General features: G+C 39.0%; 2 protein-coding genes across 5 annotated transcripts in view; both read right to left on the reverse strand.

The window, feature by feature from the left end:
- Positions 1 to 435: 435 nt before the first annotated feature.
- Positions 436 to 9,179, reverse strand: ndc80 (NDC80 kinetochore complex component). 2 transcript variants are annotated; one of them, XM_085475570.1, is made up of 17 exons: positions 8,930 to 9,178; positions 8,373 to 8,471; positions 7,933 to 8,016; positions 7,469 to 7,595; positions 7,103 to 7,275; positions 6,846 to 6,948; positions 6,611 to 6,697; positions 6,315 to 6,408; positions 5,722 to 5,822; positions 5,481 to 5,625; positions 5,008 to 5,213; positions 4,605 to 4,754; positions 4,361 to 4,450; positions 4,154 to 4,246; positions 3,768 to 3,898; positions 2,084 to 2,186; positions 436 to 759 (listed from the first exon to the last, which is right to left on the reverse strand). In XM_085475570.1, the coding sequence occupies exons 1-17, from the start codon at positions 8,935 to 8,937 to the stop codon at positions 631 to 633; spliced, it is 1,923 nt and encodes a 640-aa protein (XP_085331696.1). In that variant the 5' UTR covers positions 8,938 to 9,178; the 3' UTR covers positions 436 to 630. The 2 variants fall into 2 exon arrangements, with proteins under 2 accessions (XP_085331696.1, XP_085331697.1); XM_085475571.1 differs by lacking the exon at positions 436 to 759 and adding an exon at positions 1,015 to 1,099 and having other exon boundaries at positions 8,930 to 9,179.
- A 1,628-nt stretch (positions 9,180 to 10,807) lies between these two features.
- The window catches only part of nipbla (NIPBL cohesin loading factor a), a 28,418-nt gene continuing 17,199 nt past the window's right edge, over positions 10,808 to 22,026 (reverse strand). For all 3 annotated transcript variants that reach the window (XM_085475574.1, XM_085475573.1, XM_085475575.1), the window contains exons 29-49: positions 21,845 to 21,947; positions 21,664 to 21,762; positions 21,312 to 21,458; positions 19,640 to 19,774; positions 19,432 to 19,530; positions 19,248 to 19,301; positions 19,049 to 19,157; positions 18,805 to 18,935; positions 18,450 to 18,590; positions 18,243 to 18,336; positions 17,818 to 17,972; positions 17,493 to 17,583; positions 17,118 to 17,291; positions 16,765 to 16,955; positions 16,394 to 16,501; positions 15,615 to 15,815; positions 14,915 to 15,061; positions 14,431 to 14,816; positions 14,157 to 14,331; positions 12,221 to 12,418; positions 10,808 to 12,118 (exon numbers count right to left, since the gene is read on the reverse strand). In XM_085475574.1, coding sequence (XP_085331700.1) covers positions 11,756 to 12,118; positions 12,221 to 12,418; positions 14,157 to 14,331; positions 14,431 to 14,816; positions 14,915 to 15,061; positions 15,615 to 15,815; positions 16,394 to 16,501; positions 16,765 to 16,955; positions 17,118 to 17,291; positions 17,493 to 17,583; positions 17,818 to 17,972; positions 18,243 to 18,336; positions 18,450 to 18,590; positions 18,805 to 18,935; positions 19,049 to 19,157; positions 19,248 to 19,301; positions 19,432 to 19,530; positions 19,640 to 19,774; positions 21,312 to 21,458; positions 21,664 to 21,762; positions 21,845 to 21,947 — 3,301 coding nt within the window. In that variant the 3' untranslated portion in view covers positions 10,808 to 11,755. The remainder of the gene's footprint in view (positions 12,119 to 12,220; positions 12,419 to 14,156; positions 14,332 to 14,430; positions 14,817 to 14,914; positions 15,062 to 15,614; positions 15,816 to 16,393; positions 16,502 to 16,764; positions 16,956 to 17,117; positions 17,292 to 17,492; positions 17,584 to 17,817; positions 17,973 to 18,242; positions 18,337 to 18,449; positions 18,591 to 18,804; positions 18,936 to 19,048; positions 19,158 to 19,247; positions 19,302 to 19,431; positions 19,531 to 19,639; positions 19,775 to 21,311; positions 21,459 to 21,663; positions 21,763 to 21,844; positions 21,948 to 22,026) is intronic.

The raw sequence follows: 22,026 nt of genomic DNA on the forward strand, positions 1-22,026 counted from the left end.
TGAGCTACAACTTTGTTGTGGGACTCAAGCAGGTTGTCTTTGATAAATTATAGCCAATCATAACACAGGACATTATCTCAATGTGCGAGACCGGAAACAACGCGATGCAGTCACACATGAAGCGAGACAACTGATCAGTCTGGAATGCTGATCAGGCTGTGTTACAAATGAGATGGAAGACATTTTTCTCCTTTTGGTAGGTTCTACGATAATTATCTAAAAATAGTCAATTACTGTTTAAAAAAAAAAAAAAAAAAAAAAAAAAAAAAAAAAACCCTCAAACAAACTACAATAATAAAAAAAGTTAGGGGTTTCAATTAAGCTTGACTGTGTACATAACATTTATATAGAAAAACAGAACACGCAAACATATGGTAATACACAAACATGGATAACTACTGAGAGAAAAAAAAGAAAAAGAAAAAAAAAACACAATAACTTGGAATCTTTTTTTAATCATTCAGATTTGTAAAAATGTGTTAACCCATTTTATATTCTTTGTCAAGTTCGTCAAGTCCAAATGAATAACTCCATTTCTCTGTTGTCCTAAGATCTGAACACTCTGAAAATACAAATAACAGGAAATCCAAACACTTATAATCATCTCTGCTTGCCATCTTCATGCCACCTTTATACATTTTTTGCCTTGGACATGAAGTCCTTAAGAGTTTCCTGGAGCTTCTGAATGGCAGCCTCGTCTTCTTCAACAGCCTTTGAGCAGATCCGCTGCACTCTGCTGTGCAGATCCTCCAGGCATTTCTGTTGTAGAGGAAGCACAGGAGACAGCGGTGAGGGTACAAAGTAATATGCAGCATAAATATTGCTGCATTTTTTTACAGATTCACATTAAGGCCTCAGCCATACAGGCCTAGAAACTGGTCGGCAACCCTGGCAACCCCCCCCCCCCATTGCCATAGAAAAATGTGTTTTCGACGATGCCTGCAAGTGGCCATTTCCAGAAATCTGTTGCAAAGAAGGTGCTGCACTACAAACCTGCTTTTTTCCCCCCAGTGGATTGCTGTGACTGCCTGTAGTTTGCATGGAAGATGCCAATTTATACACAAAAACTTGTTATTTACGCTCCAAGCTGTAATAAAACCTAAAAAAAAAAAGTGATGCAAACTGAAAAATGAAGAATTTAATCTTCAAAGCAAAAGCTGTGCATTACAGCTGAAAGCAACACATTTCTCGATGTGCAGCTTCTTCTACATTCACCATTGCCAGTTTGCACTTTTCAGTTTCATTACAATTTGGCAAATAATGTAAGTGTTTCCACACAAGTCAGCATTTTTTGCTGGGTACCAGGGGGTCACTGATCACACAGATCTCTAGGCTTGTGTGACTGGGACTTGGGACAGCCATTAAACTCCAGCAATCACTGGCAACCTGCTATGGAACACACATTTTCCCTTTCTAGCCATATGTTGCCAGATGTTCACTGACTGGTCTCTCTAGAATTGTGTGATTGGGGTCTACAGCTTTAGACTTCTGCCAGAAATGCACATCCTAACTTGCGTGGTAACCGGAAACTTATATACCCACACCTAAACCTTCCACACCATTGCAGTGGTTGAGGTATGCGTTGACCCAACATGTAGTTGCATTTTTCAGGAGGTGCACATCAGGTTATGTAGCAGGACTAAAATGGGGTTCCGGTTATGCCGAGAGTTATGATGTAGATCTGATGCAGAAGTATAATTCACGTGTAAGATATAAAAGTATTACAAAAATACAAATTCAGAAACACAGATTTAGATAGTTCAGTTATTCTATACAGATTCTTTGTAGTTGTACATTTTTTTGTTATGCATTTAGTACAAATCAAATTGAAGTTCAGTATTAGTATTATCCATTGTTATAAATTTAAGGCACAAACACTTCAAGTATAATCTAATCTGTCCTATAGCTGTGATGTTTCTGGGGAAGAACGGCAGGGAAACCTAAAATCAGAGTGCTTTTGCCTTTTACTTTGATGTAAAATGAATGTTTTGTACTGTCAGAAACTCACAGCTTTGTGTAAATTTAAGCTCATGTCCTGAGACACTCTCTTGTGGAGAACAAGAGAGAGCTGTAGGAACGTTACCTCTGTAATTGACAAGTGGTTGGCAGCTGTGGTAAAAACAGACGCCAGGTTGTTAGCGACTGTTCGCCTCTCTTCATTGGTCTCCTGCAGCACGAGGTGGTACCTTGTGACAGAAACAAGTCTTAAATCTCATCAACTGGAATAAACAGACACATCATTCACAATAAAGTTCACCTTTGTTTCATTAAATGATGAATCTGTATTTTCAGGACTACTTGTGATGATTTTGAATATATAGAGATATAAAATGTGACGTCATTCAGGGGTAAAGCGGCAAAGGATTCTGGGAGCGAGTGGCAAGCGGTACTAGCGCACGCAGGCTTTCACATGAAAACAGTCACACAGCCATAAAAAGAAACACACAAAAAAAAAGGCAAGAAGCTGTTGTATTATTAACTACAATAGCCGGTCGCATGACAGCCACAGGAAGCCGACGGATAAAGAGATCGGTTGTTATCAGATTACATTGTGGAAGAGAAATTGTTTAAGCCACGTTTCCGAAGTAACAAAGAGCCGACGGATGGCCTGGATTGCAGCCATTCAAAGACCAAATATAACGTCCCAGAACACTCCAGCTCACATGTTAGTCTGCTCCAAGCATGTTTTGTAGTAGTTATTACACAATTTATCATAACATAATTGTCGATGTAGGTTACAAATAAGTCTTATATTGATTTGAATTTGTTGTGCTATGCTGCTTTGTTTACTGTGGCTTTGTGATCCAGAGTGGGCCCCCTCTATCAACCTGGGTCAGACGGAGTGTAAAGCTGCTACCACAGTGAGATTTGATCGGGGGGGGGGGGGGGGGGGGGAAAGAGAGAGAGAGAGAGAGAAAAAGCCCCACATATATGTGCCCAAGTGTTGTATTGAAGCAATCAAGTGATGAATAACTGTTTTCCAGTATGTTGTTTTGCATTGTTTGTTGTTGTTTTTTTGCATTGTTGATTAGTTTTTTTACCGAAGCAGCTAATAAAGCACAATGGAATACAATGCCTCTTTCTTGTAAGATTCTATAATAGAATGAAACAATAATGCCAGTTATAAATAAAGACAATAAATTGAATGAATTACAAAACACTCATTTTATTTCTATTAGATCTGAAAATGTTGTGTAATACTACAACCTGAAAAGACAAATAGATTGCATTTGCCTGGACAGGAGATAAAGGGAAAAAAATTAACAACAGCTGTGAAATGGAATAGTCCAAATCACCTTGCAACCTGCTTGTTGCAGGGGTCTGAAGTTACTAAACATTTTGTGAGTGTATGCACTAAAACTTAGGACCATATAATAATAAATATGTGTGTGATGAAAGTTGGGCAGCACGCTAACATCCTTACTCCACTCTGTATGCTCGTATGGGTCTGACCCTTTCACTCCTTTGATTTTTTTCCTCATACTTTTTTTTTGCCTTTTCGTCAAGTCTGTCTTTGTATGGACCTGCCGTGTTCTCTGTCGTTTTGTAGATAACTGTTTTGGGGCCAAATAAAATGCAAGTAGGGATTAAAACCGCAGAATTAATGATTACCGGTGCTGGAAATACTAGCGCTTGATGCAGTGTTTTGATTTTGTTGCCACGGGTACCCACAAAGCAATGCGCGAAAGTCACGTGGTCTGTCAATCTCTATAGCAAGAAGAATCTTGAAGAAATAGAAATATGGTACATATATTGTTGTTGCTTACTGTTGCTGTGCTGCTTTCAGCTGCTGCACAGACTCGTCATAACCATAATTAACTTTCTTCTCGAGAAGTTTACGGTGGTTTTCCACAGACTCCATCTCTGCCGCCCATTCCTGTTCTTCTCGGGCCAGCTCCTATACAAACATACAACACGGCAACATGTTTATGAAAAACTACTGTGCATTTTCTTCTTAGGTTGTTGCCCAGGAGAAGAAAAAAATATTTCCTCCCTCTCCTAGGAGAAAGTGTCTTTTTTCCACTATGAATGGGTTTATTAGTTTGAAGCGTTGATAGCTCTTTGGGAGTTACAAAGCTATATTTTATTAACGTGGGTATAATTTTGTTCAGTGGAAACTTTCACTGTCGTGTTGCAGAATACGGGACAATACCTGCTTTTCTCCCTCCAATCGTTCGTCTAGCTTGCGGATCTGCTCTCTCAGCTGCTTCAGATCATTGGTCTTATCCGTGATGATAGAATTTACCTAACAGACAAAAATAACACAAATTATAAGTGCTGCCGTGCAAACAGGTTAATATGTGACTACTTCACAAATACCAGAAACAGATATGATACAGCACTATCAAATTTTTGTTACCTGTTCACAAGACTCCTCCAAACTGAGTTTCATGTTGGTTAATCGACTGTTCTCCTCCTCAACATCTCCAACCAACTTTCTTAGTTGCATCTGATCAGAACAATTACACAGAAACACCATCATGTAAAGCTACAACCTGAATATGGAAGTATATTTAATTAGAGGGAAGTAAGTTGTGTCTGGTGAATTTCTTAAGATTTGCTCTTGTAAAAAGCTGCGTAAACAGAATTTTAACTGGAGTCACCTGTATCTGTGTTTTACACTGAACCATGCTGCCGGCTCCGCATTCAAAAGGCCGGATCTCGAAATCGTGACCACAGGCATTCTCTGCAGAAATCGGTATCAGCTTCAGTTTACGTGCCAGCTTGTGGTACTCTGCCAGCTTCAACTCTGCCTGGAACACAGACGATTGGTGTTGATGGAAAAGAAAAGGAAGAGAAAAAAAAAAGTAAAAAACACAGATACTGTTTTTAAAATGATGATGAATGTTTGATGTCAACAGTCTACCCAGACTATAAAATGGGTAGAACACTGACACAGATGCACTAAATAATATTTTCCTAAAATGTAAACATTTACTCAAAACCAGCTAACCAAACAGGACTACAGCTGCCCCTCTTTGCACATATACAAGATGTAAATAGTACCTTCTCTTTCACTTTGGCCAGTGCAATCTCTTCATTCCACTTATGCTGCTCAGCGTTCTCCAGAGACTTGGTGAGACTGGAGATGGTCTGCTGAAGTTCCCTCTTCTCTCTGTTGATCCTCTCAACATCAGCTGGAGTAAACTTCTGATTTTGCAGGAGGTGCTGCAGTTCATTCCTCTCATGTTTCAGAGTTTCCAGGTGGCTGACTAAAAACAATACCCAAAAAATGTTCACTATATGTTTAATATTCAGGAGTCAGTAACTCCCACTGACCACACCACTCTTATCTTACCTTCAATAACCATCTACCACTTTGAACCTGAATACTGTGCAGTCTTTGCTTAATTTAAGTAACTCTAAAGACAAACATTGTTAAGTTGACTAATCCAGATATAATCGCATAATCACAGAATCCAGTGCTTTTTGCCAAAGACGTGGCTTGCTAACATGGTTAGATCAAATGTGTTATTTACTAGAAATCTCCAGCTCAGCATTCAGTTCTGAGTCTTTTTTCTCCAGGTTGTCTTTAAAAGAATCCAAGCTGGCACGATAGCTCTGGAGTTTCTTGAGATCTGCCTGCAGCTTCATCTTTTCCATCCTCTTCGTCATAAGACGGTCCTGCTCAGGAGGACACAGAACACGTCAACACAACTGGGTACACAATTCATTCCAGCCTAAAGACAAAATACTGGGAAAAAAAGGAAAAATTATTACAGTCTGACTCTCCTTCTCCAGTTTTTCAACCTCATCAGTAAGGATTCTGTGTTTCTCCTCCATCGTGACCAGCAGGGCCTCGTCAACGTTGTAAAGCTTCTCTGTGAACACAAGCAAACACTATCCTCGTTAAAAGCCTTTCAGACAGCACTTGGTGCAGTGCATTAAAGGGGATAACAGGCAAATTAAATCAGACACAGTTTTTGCCTTTTTGTAGGTGCAGTCTAGACAAATGTCACTGAATTAAGAATACCACCTGGGTTAACAGGAAAATCAAGGCCAAATGCTTAGCTAACCTGAGTACTCATGTCCCCCAAGGCCAAGTATACTGTTGTGAAGTTTAAAGAAGATCCATAAAGAATGGTTAATATAACATTTTTACCAATTTTCACATCATTTAGTGTGACCTTTATCCAATTTTCACTCAAATAAAAGAGCTCAAGCTATTATTGGTATCTACAAAATCTAAAAATAATATCTTGACGACTGTGGACACCAGACTGCTAAAAAACAGACAGAAAAACAACCACAGACAATTACATATTCCCTCCTTTTGTATGGAGAATAATTTTACACAGAGATGTTGTTCTTACTCAGTTTAACGAGGAATGCTTCATCTTCTTCCTCAAATGTGTCATCACCTTGCATGAACTTGGAATATGTCTCAGCTGTGTAGTCCAGGAAGAGCTACATATGAAGAAAGAACATTAAGACAAACTTACAATATAATAATCACACTAGCTTTGCTGAACAACACAGACACGACACATGATTGGCTACAAAATGTACAGTGCCAGTAACTATATAAAGTGGGCTTACACCACTTTCTTAACCTGTCAGTATACATTATTTTATTTTTCATAGTTTTCACACTGTAAAGTTCCTGTACCTTGTTAAACTCAGAACCTTCTTCAATATTTTCGCCTTCATTGAAGTCACTGAACAGCAGCTCCTGTTTGCTCAAACTCCAGTTGATCTGATGCAGAAACACATTAAAAATAAAGAAAACATGCTGACCTTTAGCTTCCACATTTTCTTGTGGGGCATTTGATATTTAGTGCATGTGAACTTTGTTTTAAACGATAACGATCCAATGTACTTGGAGATTTAATGTCATTTCTCACCTTGACATTATCAATAAGCCACATGAGAGCCCCCAGAGCCTGAGGCCAAGTATGGGGAGCTCCAACAGAATACATGGAACACTTGGAGAGAACGAATGGGTACCTTAAACAAGATGCCAAAACAGAGCAAGTCAGGAAAGTTTCTTAAACTACAGAAAATGAGACAAGATATTTCATAATATATCCTTTAACTTTTTCTTTTAAGTGTGGGGAGGGGGTTTAACAACAACAACAGCTGTTAATAGTACACATTTTACCCCAAGGTTTTAAAGAGAGCAGGAACCTCCTCTTCAACTTTTGAGTTTGGCATCTCAAAGGTTGGGTCTAGCTGGCAGTAGATGAATTCAAACATCTTCACAAACTCCTTGGTGGATGGAGACTGGAGGGTCTTGGATGACAAAGTGCCCGGGTAACCCTGCTCTGTCAAGAACTAGATCATAAGAAAGAAATACACTGTTAAAATACAAACTAAAATTTATTCTGCAATCATTTAAGACCCCTTGTGTGGTAAAGTTATCCATCAGAGGTGTGGTAAAAATGCTAAGCAGCTAAATGAAATAAGGTGCATGTTGCAGTCCCTTATTTCACAGTCCACTTTACACAGACACAGTTTATGTTTTTACCTCGTGCAGCTGCCTGATGCATTGCTGAACATAAGACTTATCGTGTAGAGGTCGAGCATCTTTTATCTTCTCAGTTCCTCCAAACCCTGACATGGTGCTGTTGCGAGGCATGCCGACTCCACTAGTCCTATTAAAATGTCAAAGAGCAGTTTTATTTTTTAATTTACAAAGGGAGTTACAATATATTCACACTTAAATCAAGGCATTGCAGAGAATTGTTTTTGTTTTTTTAATGAAAAAGCATAAATATATTTTTTAAATTTAAGATACGTCAGTCATTTTACCCTGAGTGGGTTAATTAACTTATTCCACTTTTTACTTGTTTTAGGAACGTTTGTAATCTTCATTTTATTTTCAAATTTCTAATATCTAAGCTAATATCTAAGCCCAATCACCTGAGGATTTTACAAAAGTAGTCATTTTGTAGCAACAGTGTAACCGAGTTTTGGAAAATTCAGATATACCTCGGACCAAAGAAACTGGTCCGTCTTTCAGAGGTCCCAGACTGCGGTTTTGGTATGTTGAGCTTTCCAAATGAAGGCTGTTTACTGAGAAGAAAAAAAAAAAAAAAACTTGAATAATTAATTTGCTAATACCTAGTGAGCCATCTTTCGTCATGAGTTAATAAATATAACTTCCCCATCCCTGCTTTACCCCATGTATACAATATCACAATATCAATATTATATCATATAACCCAAACCAGTAAGTCCCAGTCTGTCACAACGCATTTCTAAACAGACTGTGTGGTCCAAATTAAGCCATGTTAATTGAATGTTGTGGAGACAACCCCTTATTAAAAGCATTGGGTTACAACAATCAGCTGTTTATCAAATAGATGAGTGAACTAAGTAGTGTAATTGTAGAGCTGAATTTATTACAGGTCAAGTTTCTTTAAACAAACCTCTGAGGCGTCGTATACATCAAGCTCATCCTGTTGCTGTCTTGCACTCGCAGCGACTGCTCCGATGGTCTGCTACCTTTGACTCGACTCAGCCTTACACTGGAGAAAGTATCACAAAATGGGAACATGTTTTATGAAAGACACTCCAGTGATTCACAACTGTTCGCCGAGTACACAACACCGCCCATTAAGGAGAGGATGTTGGCCACATTTGTAAATGAATGACAACTCTCCGTTAAGGTTGATACACTTCAGGAACGTAATGAAGTAGCATTGTTTGCTAACTAGCGCCGTAACTTCTGTAATATTTCAGATAGTCGAAGTTCACTAGACCTAACCCAATACCACGAATACGTCGTGTTTTACTCGATAAATAGTGTTATAGTTGTGAACATTGTTGAATTAACCGCTGCGACAACGTTTAAACTAACGGTCGCTAACGTCCGCAAACAATGACAGCAAATGAATTTGAACTTCGTTAGCTTAGGTGCCCAGAAACATTATATTTTGTCAGAATGTTGTTTGGCACTTATTTTCTTGGCCAAAGTTTAACTTACCGCTCCATTTTTTGTCACTTGTGTTTACAAAATGAACAGAACTTCCGAGCAGATTTGCTCACCCCGCCAAAAAAACCATATAAATACTGGAGGGTGGTGACATCACAGCAGTACGGAGAGCCATTTAGTCCAAGAAAGTTCCGCTCGGATTGATGCCGCGTCTATGGATTCGATCGGATTGGGGAACTCCAGGCCTGTCCTGCAGGTTTTAGATATTTTAGATGTAGACACGCTCAAGGTGACATACTATAGTTGAAAGTAAGCATCAGAATGGGAAAGAAAGGTGCTTTAAGTGACTCCGAACGGCATGATTGATAGTGCCAGAAACGGTGCTCCGTGTTTCAGAAACAGCTGATCTGCTGGGATTTTCCCGCAAAACCATCTGTAGGGTTTACAGAGAATGATCCAAAAAAGAGAAAATATCCAGTGAGCAGCAGAGAAAATGCCTAGTTCATTTCAGGTCAAAGAATGGTCAGACTGCTTTGGCAACAGTAACTCTTGAAGGCAACAGTAACTCAAATAATGCCTTGTTACAAGAAATGTATGCAGAAGAGCAACTTTACCAAGAAGCCACACAAAAACCGTAACTGTTGTGGATCGCGGCAAACGGAACTCAGTTCAACTCAATATTATTTTTTTCTATTTACAAGCTTGTTGGTATAGACAGTCTATACAGCATAGGTTACACACTACAGCAGAAGACAACACCAGGTACCACTGCTATCAGTTAAGAACAGGATACTAAGGGGGTTACAGTTCCCAAGGGCACAAAATTGGACAACAGAAGATTGGAAAGGGCCTAGGCTTCCCCTGATGCATCGAGTGTTTCTTCTTTACTCGCTGCATTTCACTTTCTGCGTTTATTTAAAAAACGTAGTTATTATAGATTACAACACGACTTGACTCTCTTCCATAGCGTGCCGTTTCTCGTGTCCCCTCCACTCATCCCCAAGTGGTCTGGCAGACAGCTGCACCTCCTTGAGCCTGGTTCTGCCAAAGGTTTCTTCCCATTAAAAGGTAGTTTTTCCTTCCCACCATTGCCAAGTGCTTGCTCATAGGTGGGGTCATCTGATTGTTGAAGTTTTGTCCATGTTATTGTAGGGTACTTTCCTTACAATATAAAGTGCATTGAGGTGACTGTTGTTGTGATTTGGCACTATATACCGGTAGATAAAGTTGGTTGTCAGAATTTCTGATAAAAAAAACCCCATGAAAGCATGGAGCTGTCCTGTCTTTTATCAAGTGTTCAGGATGCTGGTAATGTAATAGTGTATAGTATATTTTCTTGTCACCCTTTGAGCCAGTTTTTACCATCATGGTTTAAACACCACAGCCTACATGAGTACCGCTGCAGACCATGTCCATCCCTTCATGACCAGTTTACCACTTTCAGCAAAATAATGCACCAAGTCACAAACCCAAATCATCTCGAACTGCTTTCTTGAACATGAGTTCATTGCACTCAAATGACCCCTACAGTTAGAAAATCTTAATCCACAGAGTACCTTTGGGATGTGGTGGAATAGTGTATATATGCTTATCAAATGTAAGGACAGCAGCACTCTCATATGCATGTAAAAATGCTTCATTTGTACATGAGGATGAGATCTAAAAAATATAAGAAAAGTCCTCTGACAACTTTCGACTCTAATACTTAAGTTGCCTGACAGGTTTGTATAATATGATTCAGCAAAATCAAAAACTATACTATAAATCACCTTATGCACACTTTAGGAAAAACTGTGATAAAATGATCATCCTTTGGACAAAAATCCTATAATCTGACATCATGTAAAGACTCTCTCAGTCATATCCGTCCAATGATTTTCTTCACTTTGGCAAGATGAACAGATTGGATCAACAGTTTGAGCAGACAAGTGACAAAGAGAAGTAGAAAATTTATTGCAGTATTTGTTCCACCAAAAGGGTATGAATCCCCTTTCCTCTTATTACTAGGGTGACCTAATACAACAAAATCTACATTTACAAAATATCCTCCTGCAATAGGCCACATATACTGCATGCGTAGTTCGAAATAGAATAAATTATATTCAGAGGACTCTGCCATTGTACAGCATGGACAAATAAAAGTGAACAAAAATAAAAATTCTTGTTTTTTTGTTTGTTTTTTGTCATCTGTTTTTTTCCTCAAATATCTAAAAGCTAAAAGGAAAAAACCATCCGGTTGCTAGTAGTATAATAAACTCCAAAAACACTTTAATAAGAACATCAAAAAGACTAATTTCCAACATTCACTTAAGGTTTTATTCTTTTTTTTTTACAGCTTTTTTGTCTTCAGAGATATAAACATTTTAATTTTTTGTCGTGTTAAACTATGATACAGTGGGAGTAGAAATGAGCGACTAGAATCTGCTGCACAACAGCGAAGGAGCTCCCACAACAATGTCGACAAAACATTTCCCTCCAGGTCTCGTCTCTGATAGCCTTTTAAGGGATAATCGGGATGTATTATTCCTTTAATGCCTTCAGGATTCTATCCTCTGAACTTGTACACAAACGAAACATGAGCAGTCCCTCTAATATAAGTCTTATGTTTTGTGTCATTTTTGCAAGAATAACTCATGTAAAAGTATGTAGTGTCAAATATTCTTGCCCTCGTGTTTTCTTACAAAAATGAGGAAGGAGAGAGGGAGGGTAGGAATCCAGTGAAGTTTGGCTGTGTTGTTGGAGGTGGCAGGTTGAGGAGGAGGAGAAGGAGCAGGAGCAGTGAAGAGGAGGATTTATAATAAAGTAGAAATGGAACAGGGGAACCAAAAAAAAAAAAATTAAAAAAACAAAACAAAAAACCCCACCACATTGGAGCCATTAGCTAGCCCCTCCTTCCCGTGCTGCATACAGTGAGCGTAAAGTCTGTACTACTTTGTTGCTCAGTTTGTGGTTGCTGGTCAAGGCAATCTTCTTGTAAATGATGTCCGACTCCTTAATAGTGTCCACCCAAGGCACTAGTTTTCGGCCATCACGTTTCTTGGCTTCTGCCCAGGGCCCCGAGTACGAACCAGCCATCCAGTGGATGCTGTACCCATGTGAGGTCTTTTGGATGACTCGAGCTATCTGCGGCCGGTCTTTATATTTGGGGCAGCAAAGCGCAATCACATCCATAACCTCCACTGTCTCACTCATCCGACCAGGATCCGAGGAGTCACCTGCTCGCCTTGACTTTCGAGAGGACTGTAGAGAGCAAAGAACAAAAAAAAATTTTTTTTTAAAGAAATTTCCTCAATTGCTTTTAATTAGCATTTTACAAAAAGAGTGTGTATCCATTTATCTCACCCCTGGGGTCCTCTCGTCACCATCACTATCATCATCATCCGTCTCTGGTCCGGCCTGATTGCGCGGACTCGGTCCTGACAGGGGGCCGGAGCCTCCCAATAGAGCATTTATGGCTTTGTTTCTGATGTTCGCACTGGCAGATGCTTCCCCCTCCTCATCCTCTTCATCTGGGTCCAGATGTTCCATCAGAACTTTGAACTGTGAAAAGTAAAAAGAAAAGAAACCAACTTTGAGACGAAGCTTCAGGCTAATCAGCAGTTATAACCATGCAAACCAAATATTGAATAAAGGGCAAAACTCATATTCACTGCAGTCTGTTTGAATTAGAGATGGACCGATCCGGTATTACATATCGGTATCGGTCTGATACGGACCTAAATTACTGAATCGGATATCGGTGAGAAATAAAAAATCTAATCCGATCCATTAAATATCACGAAAGCACCTCACAAAACTTGCGACATGGTGTAACTCAGCTCATAACCTTAGCACGTCGGAGCAGTATGCATCACGTGATTAGAGAGGCTGTGGCGTGCGAGACCTGTCAGCGGTCTGATTGAGCATTTGGATCCTTGCTACCAAGCCGGCATTTCATCTCCGAGAAAGTGATCCCAGAGAGAAGTAAAGCAAGTGGGTAAGTTCATCTCTGAATGTTTGTAAAGCATTTGCACGTTAAGCTTAACAACCGATTTATGGAGCGACTACCTCTTCTCTCTCCATCTCCTGTTGCTACTTCAATCATGAAACTGATCAATGATCGGCTGATCGGCTTTTCTGTAGCAACTCCCGTCTCTCTTGTTTGTTTATGGCCGACTTTGCACCAGAAAGGGGAAACCAGTGGCTGAACAACAGCAGCACATTTAAGCTTGATAAGCTGTTGTTAGAATTTATTTAATATTACTTTCTACACCAGGATCCTTTTCTACGCAGCTGACGGCTGGTAACTGTGCAGGGGCGGATCTAGCAAGCTTATGCCAGGGGGCCAGATAGGGCATTAACGGGGAAAAGGGGGGCACAAAGAAATACTTTTCTTTCTTATTGTAATTTAAAATGTCTAGCTTTTATTAAATAATTATCTGAATCTTACACCCAAAGTTTTAATCTGATGTAAAATGTATAGAAGTCCATTACTGTATATAGTAACTATTAAGTCTAATATACCCTAGTAAGCTATAGTACTTTCCCCTTTGGGAAGGTACCATCTGTGCAGTCTGCAGTTCTGTTGAAGAAAGATGTTGAATCTACTTAATTATTGTGGAAAAATAATTGATTTCTGTGCCTTTATTTTTTTTATCACATGCATTAAATTAAAGTTGATTACGTCGTTTAAGCATCGCGAGGGTGGGGGGGTGGTTCCCTTTTCTTTTCTTTTTTTTTTGCTGGGAGTTGGCAACTCTTACTTAGGTTGCTTAATATTTCTGCTAAGTACTCTTTAAAATACCAGAATAGGGAGGATGGAGTAGGTTTAAGTTTATTAGATCGATCAGTATTGCTGAACTATGAAATATTTTGGGTGCACTGTATTTTTTGCATACAGCCGTAACAGAATAGCTTTAGGGTTTTTTTTTTTGGTTTTTTTTACTTGAGTATGAACTTATGCAGCAAGATATTAAAAAAACAAAAAAAAACAAAAACAGTTTTATTGATTAAAAAATACACTATATCGGATTCATATCGGTATCGGCAGATATCCAAATTTATAATATCGGTATCAGACATAAAATGTGGTATCGTGCCATCTCTAGTTTGAATCGCAAATTTAAGGCAAAACTCATATTTTAGTAAGTTCAGTAAGTAAGAAAAAATTATTAAAAAACATTTTTGTGTGATAATTAAATTCTACACTAAACTCGTGTAACTGCTTAGAGGACAGACAATAATATAAACCAGTGAACTCAAAACACTTTAGTCAGGCTGATTAAGCTTTGTTACTTACATCTAGATACTGTTTGACTATCTGCTTCTTTACACCATCTGTCAGCGTGGCGTGAGCCATGTTGTTGGAGATAAAGTCGATGGTTTGTCGTGGGTGAAAGTGAATGTTGCCTTTTCTGTTCACTGCCTTGTCGTACACCTTGGCTGACTCTGTTGGAGAGTATTTCTGGATTTTACTGTTGGAAGACAAAACATTTTTTGGTCAGTTGTAGAAGTCACAAGGTCCCATTTTGGCAGATGTTCTGAGTTTGTTAAATCAATACACAATTACTAACCTGTCAGAGAATCCATATTGGTTTTTCAGATGCTGTTTGAGCACCAGCAGAAGCAGAATGCCCTGAACTGCGTTTGCAAAGTCCAAGAGACCTGTGGGATTATCTGGGAGGAGCCTCATTACTTTCTCCACATCGTCCACATCCAAATCCTCCAGATCAGACTCGGACTCCGAGCTCTCCGAGTTTGCAACAGGTTTTTTCGTCTTTTTTGGCCGTCGTACCACATCGTCGTCAGTGTCTTCATTGTCCTCACCATTGCTGTTCTCTGCATCTTCACTCCTCCAAGAGTCGCAGTTCATCTTTTCCTCATCATCCTCTCCATCTGATGAGTTCTTCCACTCTTTCTTGACCTTTTTCTCTTTACGTCTTGGTTCCTTTAGAAGAAGCTGGACAGAAAGGACAATCTATTAATATTTTTTTGTTCCAGCAGTGTAATTCTCTGGATTTAAAAAAAAAAAAAGAATAAATCTCAGGTCTTCCCCACCTCTTTAAAGGTTTGCAACAAGTTGCTGCCAGAGACTGACAGGGTGATGTCTATATGGTGCATGATGAAGAGAGGCTCCTCCTGGCTCTGGTATGGAAAACAAGCAAGGTTGTCTGCGATAAACAGGAGCATGTTTACGTCCGTCTTCTGCAGAAAGAAAAGAAATGTGGAGCTTGATCAAAAGTTAGCACTTGGTACAAAATAACAGTGCAATATTACCCAATTTGAGTTCAAATGCTCATACATAAAAAGTTAACTGTGTATAGTGAAATCAGAAAAGATGTAATATTGTAGACTGAACTTCAGCATTTGTCGCTTAATAAAAAGGTCTTCCTTTAAGATCAGTGTTATCCAAGCTCAGCAACCAGAGGAATCTGAAAGCTCATGTTTTCATTTGTCTGGATTCCCTTTTCTCTCTTTACATTTGGCCTAATATGGGTATTATTGTACACATTGTGTTGTTCTGATTTGTTGTAATTCTATCTAGTTGTAACCAGCGGCATTTCTAGACTAATTAACATTTGCATAATGATGTCAGGCTAGTTCTAACCTTAAGAGTTGTCATAACACACCTGTTATTACACTTACCACAAAGCAAAGAACTCAAAGTATATTTTTACATTGCATACAGTTAATTAGGAAACACCATTTGCCACTAAGGAGTCATAACATGTGCCAAGATGAATGCTGATTAACTCACAGCACTGTCATCAAAGAGGTTCAGCAGCGAGATGAGAAAAGCCCTCCGGTGTTGTCGGTTCCCCCGGATCATAGTGAAGAGGTGGGAGCAGAGTGCCGAGTGGGTCTCGTCCTGTCTGAATCCTCTTATGATGGATTTACGAGATGAATTAATGGCCTGCTGCAAACTGTATGACATCTTCATCCCAGCAACTGCCTTCATCTGTCATAAAATATATTGGGTGACGAGTGTTAGAAACACAGCATTTCTATAACTACTGGGACAATTATTGTACTGATAATGTTCCTTTTAAAAAAAGTATCATGTACATTCACTTTATTAAAAAGAACAGTGAATAAATGAATGGCTGTGGTACATTTATCATTAGATTAGACCAAAATCCTGAATGTTATGTTTTTTGATCTTCTTTACAGCAGAAGATCCAGAACATGATCTCTCAAGAGACTGGAAACTGTTCTGGCATTAAATGGTGCAGTGGGTAGAATAAATGTTGTGATCTGTACAGGGTGTACCCTGCCTTTCGCCCTGACACACCTGGATAGGCTCTAGCACCCCAAAACCCTGAACTGGACAAGCAGTTAAGAAAATGCACGGATGGATTTTTTTGTCACAAATCTAAGGCTCATCTTGTCCATACTGTATTACTGTTATTCTGGTTGTTTTTTGCAGCTGTTTGTGCTAAAGTTAAAGAGGGTTAAAAGAAGACAAAAAAACCCCAAAAAGTAACAAGGTAAGACCTAAATCTGGAATGCGAAAAAAAATGAAAAACACCAACTCACGTGGATGAATCCTGTGTACTTCTTGTCAATCTCCACCAGCTGCTGGTCTGCTTTGTTCCTCATGCTGGGCTCTGGGTCTGTTCCCATTGCAATGAGGTAGGGTACACACTACACAGACAGGATAAAAGCAGTGAAGTTCACATGCATATGCATTTTACTTCTGTTCATGAAAAAAAGAGAAAACAGATTAAAATGAAAGTAACTAGTGATTTTACAATAACTACAAACTAATGAATATTGGTTAGCTTTAAGATGCTTGCATACAAAAATTACTTTGAGGAAAAAAAGTGCTATCAATAGACCAAACACAAACAATTATTTATTGATAGTGATATAATAATGACACGTGACAAGTTCTTGCTTTCAATTACCTGAACAGGATGGATGAGACCCTGGTTGAGCGTGAGAGCTATGACGTTGAGAGCAAAGTGACGTACGCTGGATTGGGTGTGGAAGAAAGCCTCCAACACCTGCTTTAAATAAAGCTGCATAATGGAGCTGCTCATCCCCGAAGAGATGTCTCCCATCTCCTTCAGATCCTCTTGTTTGGACATTTTCTTCCCTACAAGTACAAAAAAACCATAAAATATACAGATTGTCCCTTCTAGACGATGTTCATTTTTATATAGTGAAGTAATAAAATCACTTGAATTGACAAAATGTTATAACAAGTATATTATTCACTGTGACGTCTAAAAGCTGTTTAAAAAAACAAATTACTTACATTCTCTGTCTGCTTCCTGCATCCGCGTGTCTTCCTCCTGAAGGTATGTCTGGAGGTTTTTGAGGATCTGAATTTTGAGGTTAATTGAGGAGCCACTGTCAGCCAGGATGCCATTATACAAAGACTTCACCTCCTGCATAAACATCTGGCTGGGATGCATGATCACAAGGAAACCTGCGTGAAAAGAATAACAAAGATCAAATACATGTAAAAAATAAGTAAATGACACATCCTTCTATATGATCTCAACCTGCTGTGGCCAGGGAATCATTTGCTCATCTCTGGTCTTTATATTATAGTCCTATAAGCTGGTAAAATGACACTGTAGGTCCTGGAGTCAGTCTAATCACACTAAAAAAAACATTATGTTCTTACCTAAGCCAATGATGGCTTTGGTCTTGACCTCCTCATCTTCATGCTTGGTGAAGTATAGCAGCAGCTCAAGAACTTTCTCCTTGATAACAACCTTGACAACACGTCAACACATAATTACGAAACTGCAGACATTTTCATACATATTTTTTAAAACAGCAATCATAAAGTTGCATAATGAGCTGCTTCATCATAGCCAATCGTGGTTGTGGACAAGATCCTCAAAGAAGAAGATAACTGGACGTAAAGCTGTAATCCAAAATTAGACCCAGTTTTCATTTGAAATGTTCATTTCTAATCAATAATTAATCATTAACTACTACCCTACCTTGGTGGTGCCCTTGAACTCTTCCAGATCAAAATCAAAGTGTCGGGCCAGGGCACCCACGGTGAAGAGGGATCGCAGCAGGAAAGGCTTGTTTGCTACCAACTTTGTGTCGTTTGGGTCCTCCTGATGCTGAACCTTCAGCCTGTTAAGCGCACCTAAGAGGGGATGAAAAAAACATTTGAATTGAATTTTTTAAATTCCATTCAAACTCTGACTGCTTAAAATGCAATTTTATATTTTATAGGCCTTCTGCAATGTTTTTTGGAGAACTTGTGGCTAAACTAAATCCACTCTTCTGAAGAAACAGTGGGATATAAATAGTTACATTTCTTTGGCTTTTGAATGGATTAATGTGGTACTTCAGCAGAGCTATGCTATCCCTATAAAACACAAACATTATTACTCCAGGCATTAGCATCTCTCACCATAGAATCTGTTGAAGCAAGCCCACACAAACTTATAGTTGTGTGTGACTTTGTTCACAACGGCTCCGAGACAGCTCACACAGTGTTGGACCACCTGAACACAGGAAGATAAACCATCATGTTACCTCTTTAACAAAACTGGTTACAGCTTATATACTTAAATTGGGCAAACTTATATAAACTTGTTAAAACACTGCTGCCACGCACCGTCATGCCATATTTGATGATGAGCTTCATGAGGTCTTCTTCAATGGTTGCAAGGAAAGTTGCACTGGGGTGCTCCATCAGAGGAACCACAAGCTCCAAAATCTTTGCCACATTACAGATAACCATGAAGTCATTGGCAGTCTGCAGGGGAAACAAAATATGAATGTTATAAAAGTATATTAGGAAAAATCAACTCAAAGAAAGTACTCCTTCTCCCTTTCAATCGAATCATTAACTTAACAACTGAATTATCTTTACAAATCAACAATATAAAGTTATAGTATATACTAGTAAACATTATCACATTAATAACTCTTCAAGAACAAAAAACGTTAGTAATTTTGAAACAACTTACATTACACTTTGTCGTCAGGTAGGGTTGCATGGTCATAGCATGTTTGACCATAAGCTGGGCGCTGATCTTGCTGAACAAGTACAAGGTGGTGATACAAGCCACTAGCCGTGTTGAGTTCACCCCCTTGTTCTCTATAGAGGGAAAAGGAGTTAACAATACATGCAAAATTACAGTACAAGTACAATGCTTAGGCAAGGATATACGTTTACATTTAAATATATAACCAATATATATCCAAACATACCTGCAAGAGACTCCTCATATTTAAGGATGTGTTCAACCAGATTGTCGACGAGCTGAACACAAGCCTTTTCGGCTGGCTTATATGATGCGTCCTCTTCAGATTTGAGGAGCTAAAGAAAGGAGAAAAATGTTTATAAGGTTTTAAACAATAGCAGATCTCAAAACAGATATCTATTATATAATGAAGCTCAAATGCTAACATTTTGAAGAAGCTGTTCAAACCAATCATAGCCGGTGTCTCGACAGGCTGCAACCTAAAGACATCAGAGGAAATGATTAATAATATGCAATCATCAACTACTGGTTGAGAACTGACACCCTACGGTTTTTTTTACATTTATAATTTTAAATCATTCAACAAAGTGGTAATTCAGTTAAATGTACCACATCAGTGATGTTGAGAATCTTCCTGGTCATGGTTTCTTTGTCATGGGCTGGAGTTGGAGTAAACCACAGCTTCTGGAATGTCTCATTCACCAGTTTCTATAAATAAGAAATGCAATAATAAAAAAATGAAATAATAAATATCTACAACGAATTCTATGAAGAATGGAAGCCATGTCTTAACAACCATCTGTAAGCAGATCCATACCTTAATTCCTTCCTCGTCATTGACCCTGCGGATCATCTTCACGCACATCTCAGTAATCTTACTGAAGGTCGGTTGCTCCAGACAAATATCTCTGAGGATTTTGATCACCCGTTTTCTCACACTGATACCAGTGTCCTAAAATAAAAAGGAATTAAATTAATAAACTGAAGTATAATTTTTAAAATGAATTTTAAAAAGAGAAAAGAGAAATGTATGCATTTGGTGTAGTAGCATTTTTTCACCCACAGGTGGCAGAATAAGACTGTAATGAAGAGTGAACTTCTCATGAACCCACTTGAACATTTCCATGACAACAGGGACAACAATCTCAACTGTTCACTTCCCAGATGCTAAGCACAGAGAGTAACTAGAAAGACTTTGAGTTCACCTGAATTTTAGTACTAACAGCATGTTGTCACGTGTGCTTTTTAATCCTAAAATCTTAAACTGCTGCTGGAAAACAGATTTAAATAGCTTACGCAATAGAAAACCCGAAAGTGCCCTATTAACCATTTTTTTAGGACTCTCCAAATACATTTCTGATGTACACTTGGTGTACCCCCCTCCAAAACAAAACAAAACAAACCCCAACCAAACACAAAACAAGCCAACAACCGCATTACTAGCCCAGAAGAAGTGTGCAGCAATCAGAGAAAAACACAATATTTACATGTATGCAGTTCATCAACAGACACATGAGTATTACTAGTATTGATCTGTGTAAGAAACCATCCTGCAGGTGCTAGGGACAGCTTAACAATGAAAGCACAAGTCAAGGGCCAAGCAAAAACACACCAACTAAGGCTACGTCCACACGTACACAGGTATTTTTGAAAACTGAGATTTTCCGTTTTCGTTTTAAAAAATAATCCCGTCCACACGTAAAGGCAGAAATGAAGGAAAACGCTGCTAGGAACATGCCAAAGCAACAGGTGGTGATATATTCCTAACCGTGTAGAAATGTTGGCCAATCAGAAGTCTAGAAATAGTAAACAAAGATGGGGCATAGAACCGAGTCGTATGTGTGAAGGGACAGTAACTGTGTGTGTATATGTAAGCATTTAAACACTGCAGAGAGTACAATTAACAGTAACAGTATTGTAGAAATTCATTTCACCGAAACAATAACGTGGCGCACAGTGTGACGTCAAAAAAGGCGCACACCTTTGACGCTGCGTTTTCTCCGTTTTTCTCGTCCACACGTAAATGCAAAAACTGAGTTTTCAAAAATATTCACCCTGGCCGGAGTTTTTAAAAATCTCAGAAAATGCCGTTTACGTGTGGACGAAAGGTGCAAACGCATAGAAAAATCTGCGTTTTCAAAAATACCCGGGTACGTGTGGACATAGCCTAAAAGCCCACAGTACAATGATGAATATGCCAAAACAGTGTAAAAGCTAAAATAATTATAGTAATGATAATTCTAATGCTATATTTCCTCATTATCTATGGAAAAACATCACGTATGTCCAAATCAATCAATTGGTACAGAATTGAAAAATGTTAGCTATTATAACCCAGCATCCTAATGTCACACTCAAGGTGTGGTGGACATCATCACACGATGGACCTAGCATGTGAAGTCACAGCTGTGGTTTTTGCTTTTGCGCCTTTAGCACCTATATGCAAACCACAGCATAACTGGGAATAAGTGACTGACTGGACAACTTACCAGTATCCTCTCTATGAGCATGTCGTAATATTGCTCAGTGAGTTGGGGTCTGCTGAGCACAAACTTGCCCAGCAGCTCTACAGCTGCCTCTCTCACACTGGTGGAGTTGTCCATTAAACGACCATGGACACCACGCTGCATGTCGGACTGCAGACAAAGAGAGCAATCAGTCAGCATATAGCAAGCTACAAGAATTACAAGATACCTTCTGAACAGAATGCTGCAGAATAAGAAGTACATTTTGAAAGAGCAAAGCCATACAAAGAATATAAGTTAAGACAGCATCATGTGCAGTAAAAAAAAATGTTAACAATTAATGCACTTGCTACTATAAACAGAGATAGAGACATACCCTTGCCAGTATGCTGGGATCAACAGCCACGACCTCAGACAGACATTTCATGGCTTTAGTCCTTACAGCGATGGCACTTTCTCCAAGGACTCGTAAAATCTGGTAAAGAACAAAGAATGTTTATGTTTCTCTGGGGGGGGGGATTGAAATGCTTTTGCTAAAAAGAAAATCACACTCTTACCTGTGTTAAATAAATATCAAAGCTCTGGGCGAACGGCCTCATAGAGGCCAAATAACGCACAATCAAACAGGCATCTTCATAGTCCACAGTGTCAGAGTTCATTCTGTTGAGAAGCAGGTTACAGACTTGCACAGTCACACAACTGCACTTGTGCAAATAAAAGAAAGTACACTGCTGATATA

This window comes from Copadichromis virginalis, linkage group LG12 (genome assembly GCF_057382275.1).
Source record: "Copadichromis virginalis isolate Kocher_CV1m ecotype Utaka linkage group LG12, C_Virginalis_male_GT1.1, whole genome shotgun sequence".
Taxonomy (NCBI): Eukaryota; Metazoa; Chordata; class Actinopteri; order Cichliformes; family Cichlidae; genus Copadichromis; species Copadichromis virginalis.

Bases quoted from the DNA above. Each gene is read 5' to 3' on its own strand.
- ndc80 (XM_085475570.1), bottom strand. The intron at 6,409-6,610 runs GTACAGGAACTT...CTTCATATGTAG, and splicing joins AAGGTTCTGAGTTTAACAAG to CTCTTCCTGGACTACACAGC. The intron at 5,214-5,480 runs GTAAATAACACA...TATTGTTTTTAG, and splicing joins TGCTGAGCTGGAGATTTCTA to TCAGCCACCTGGAAACTCTG.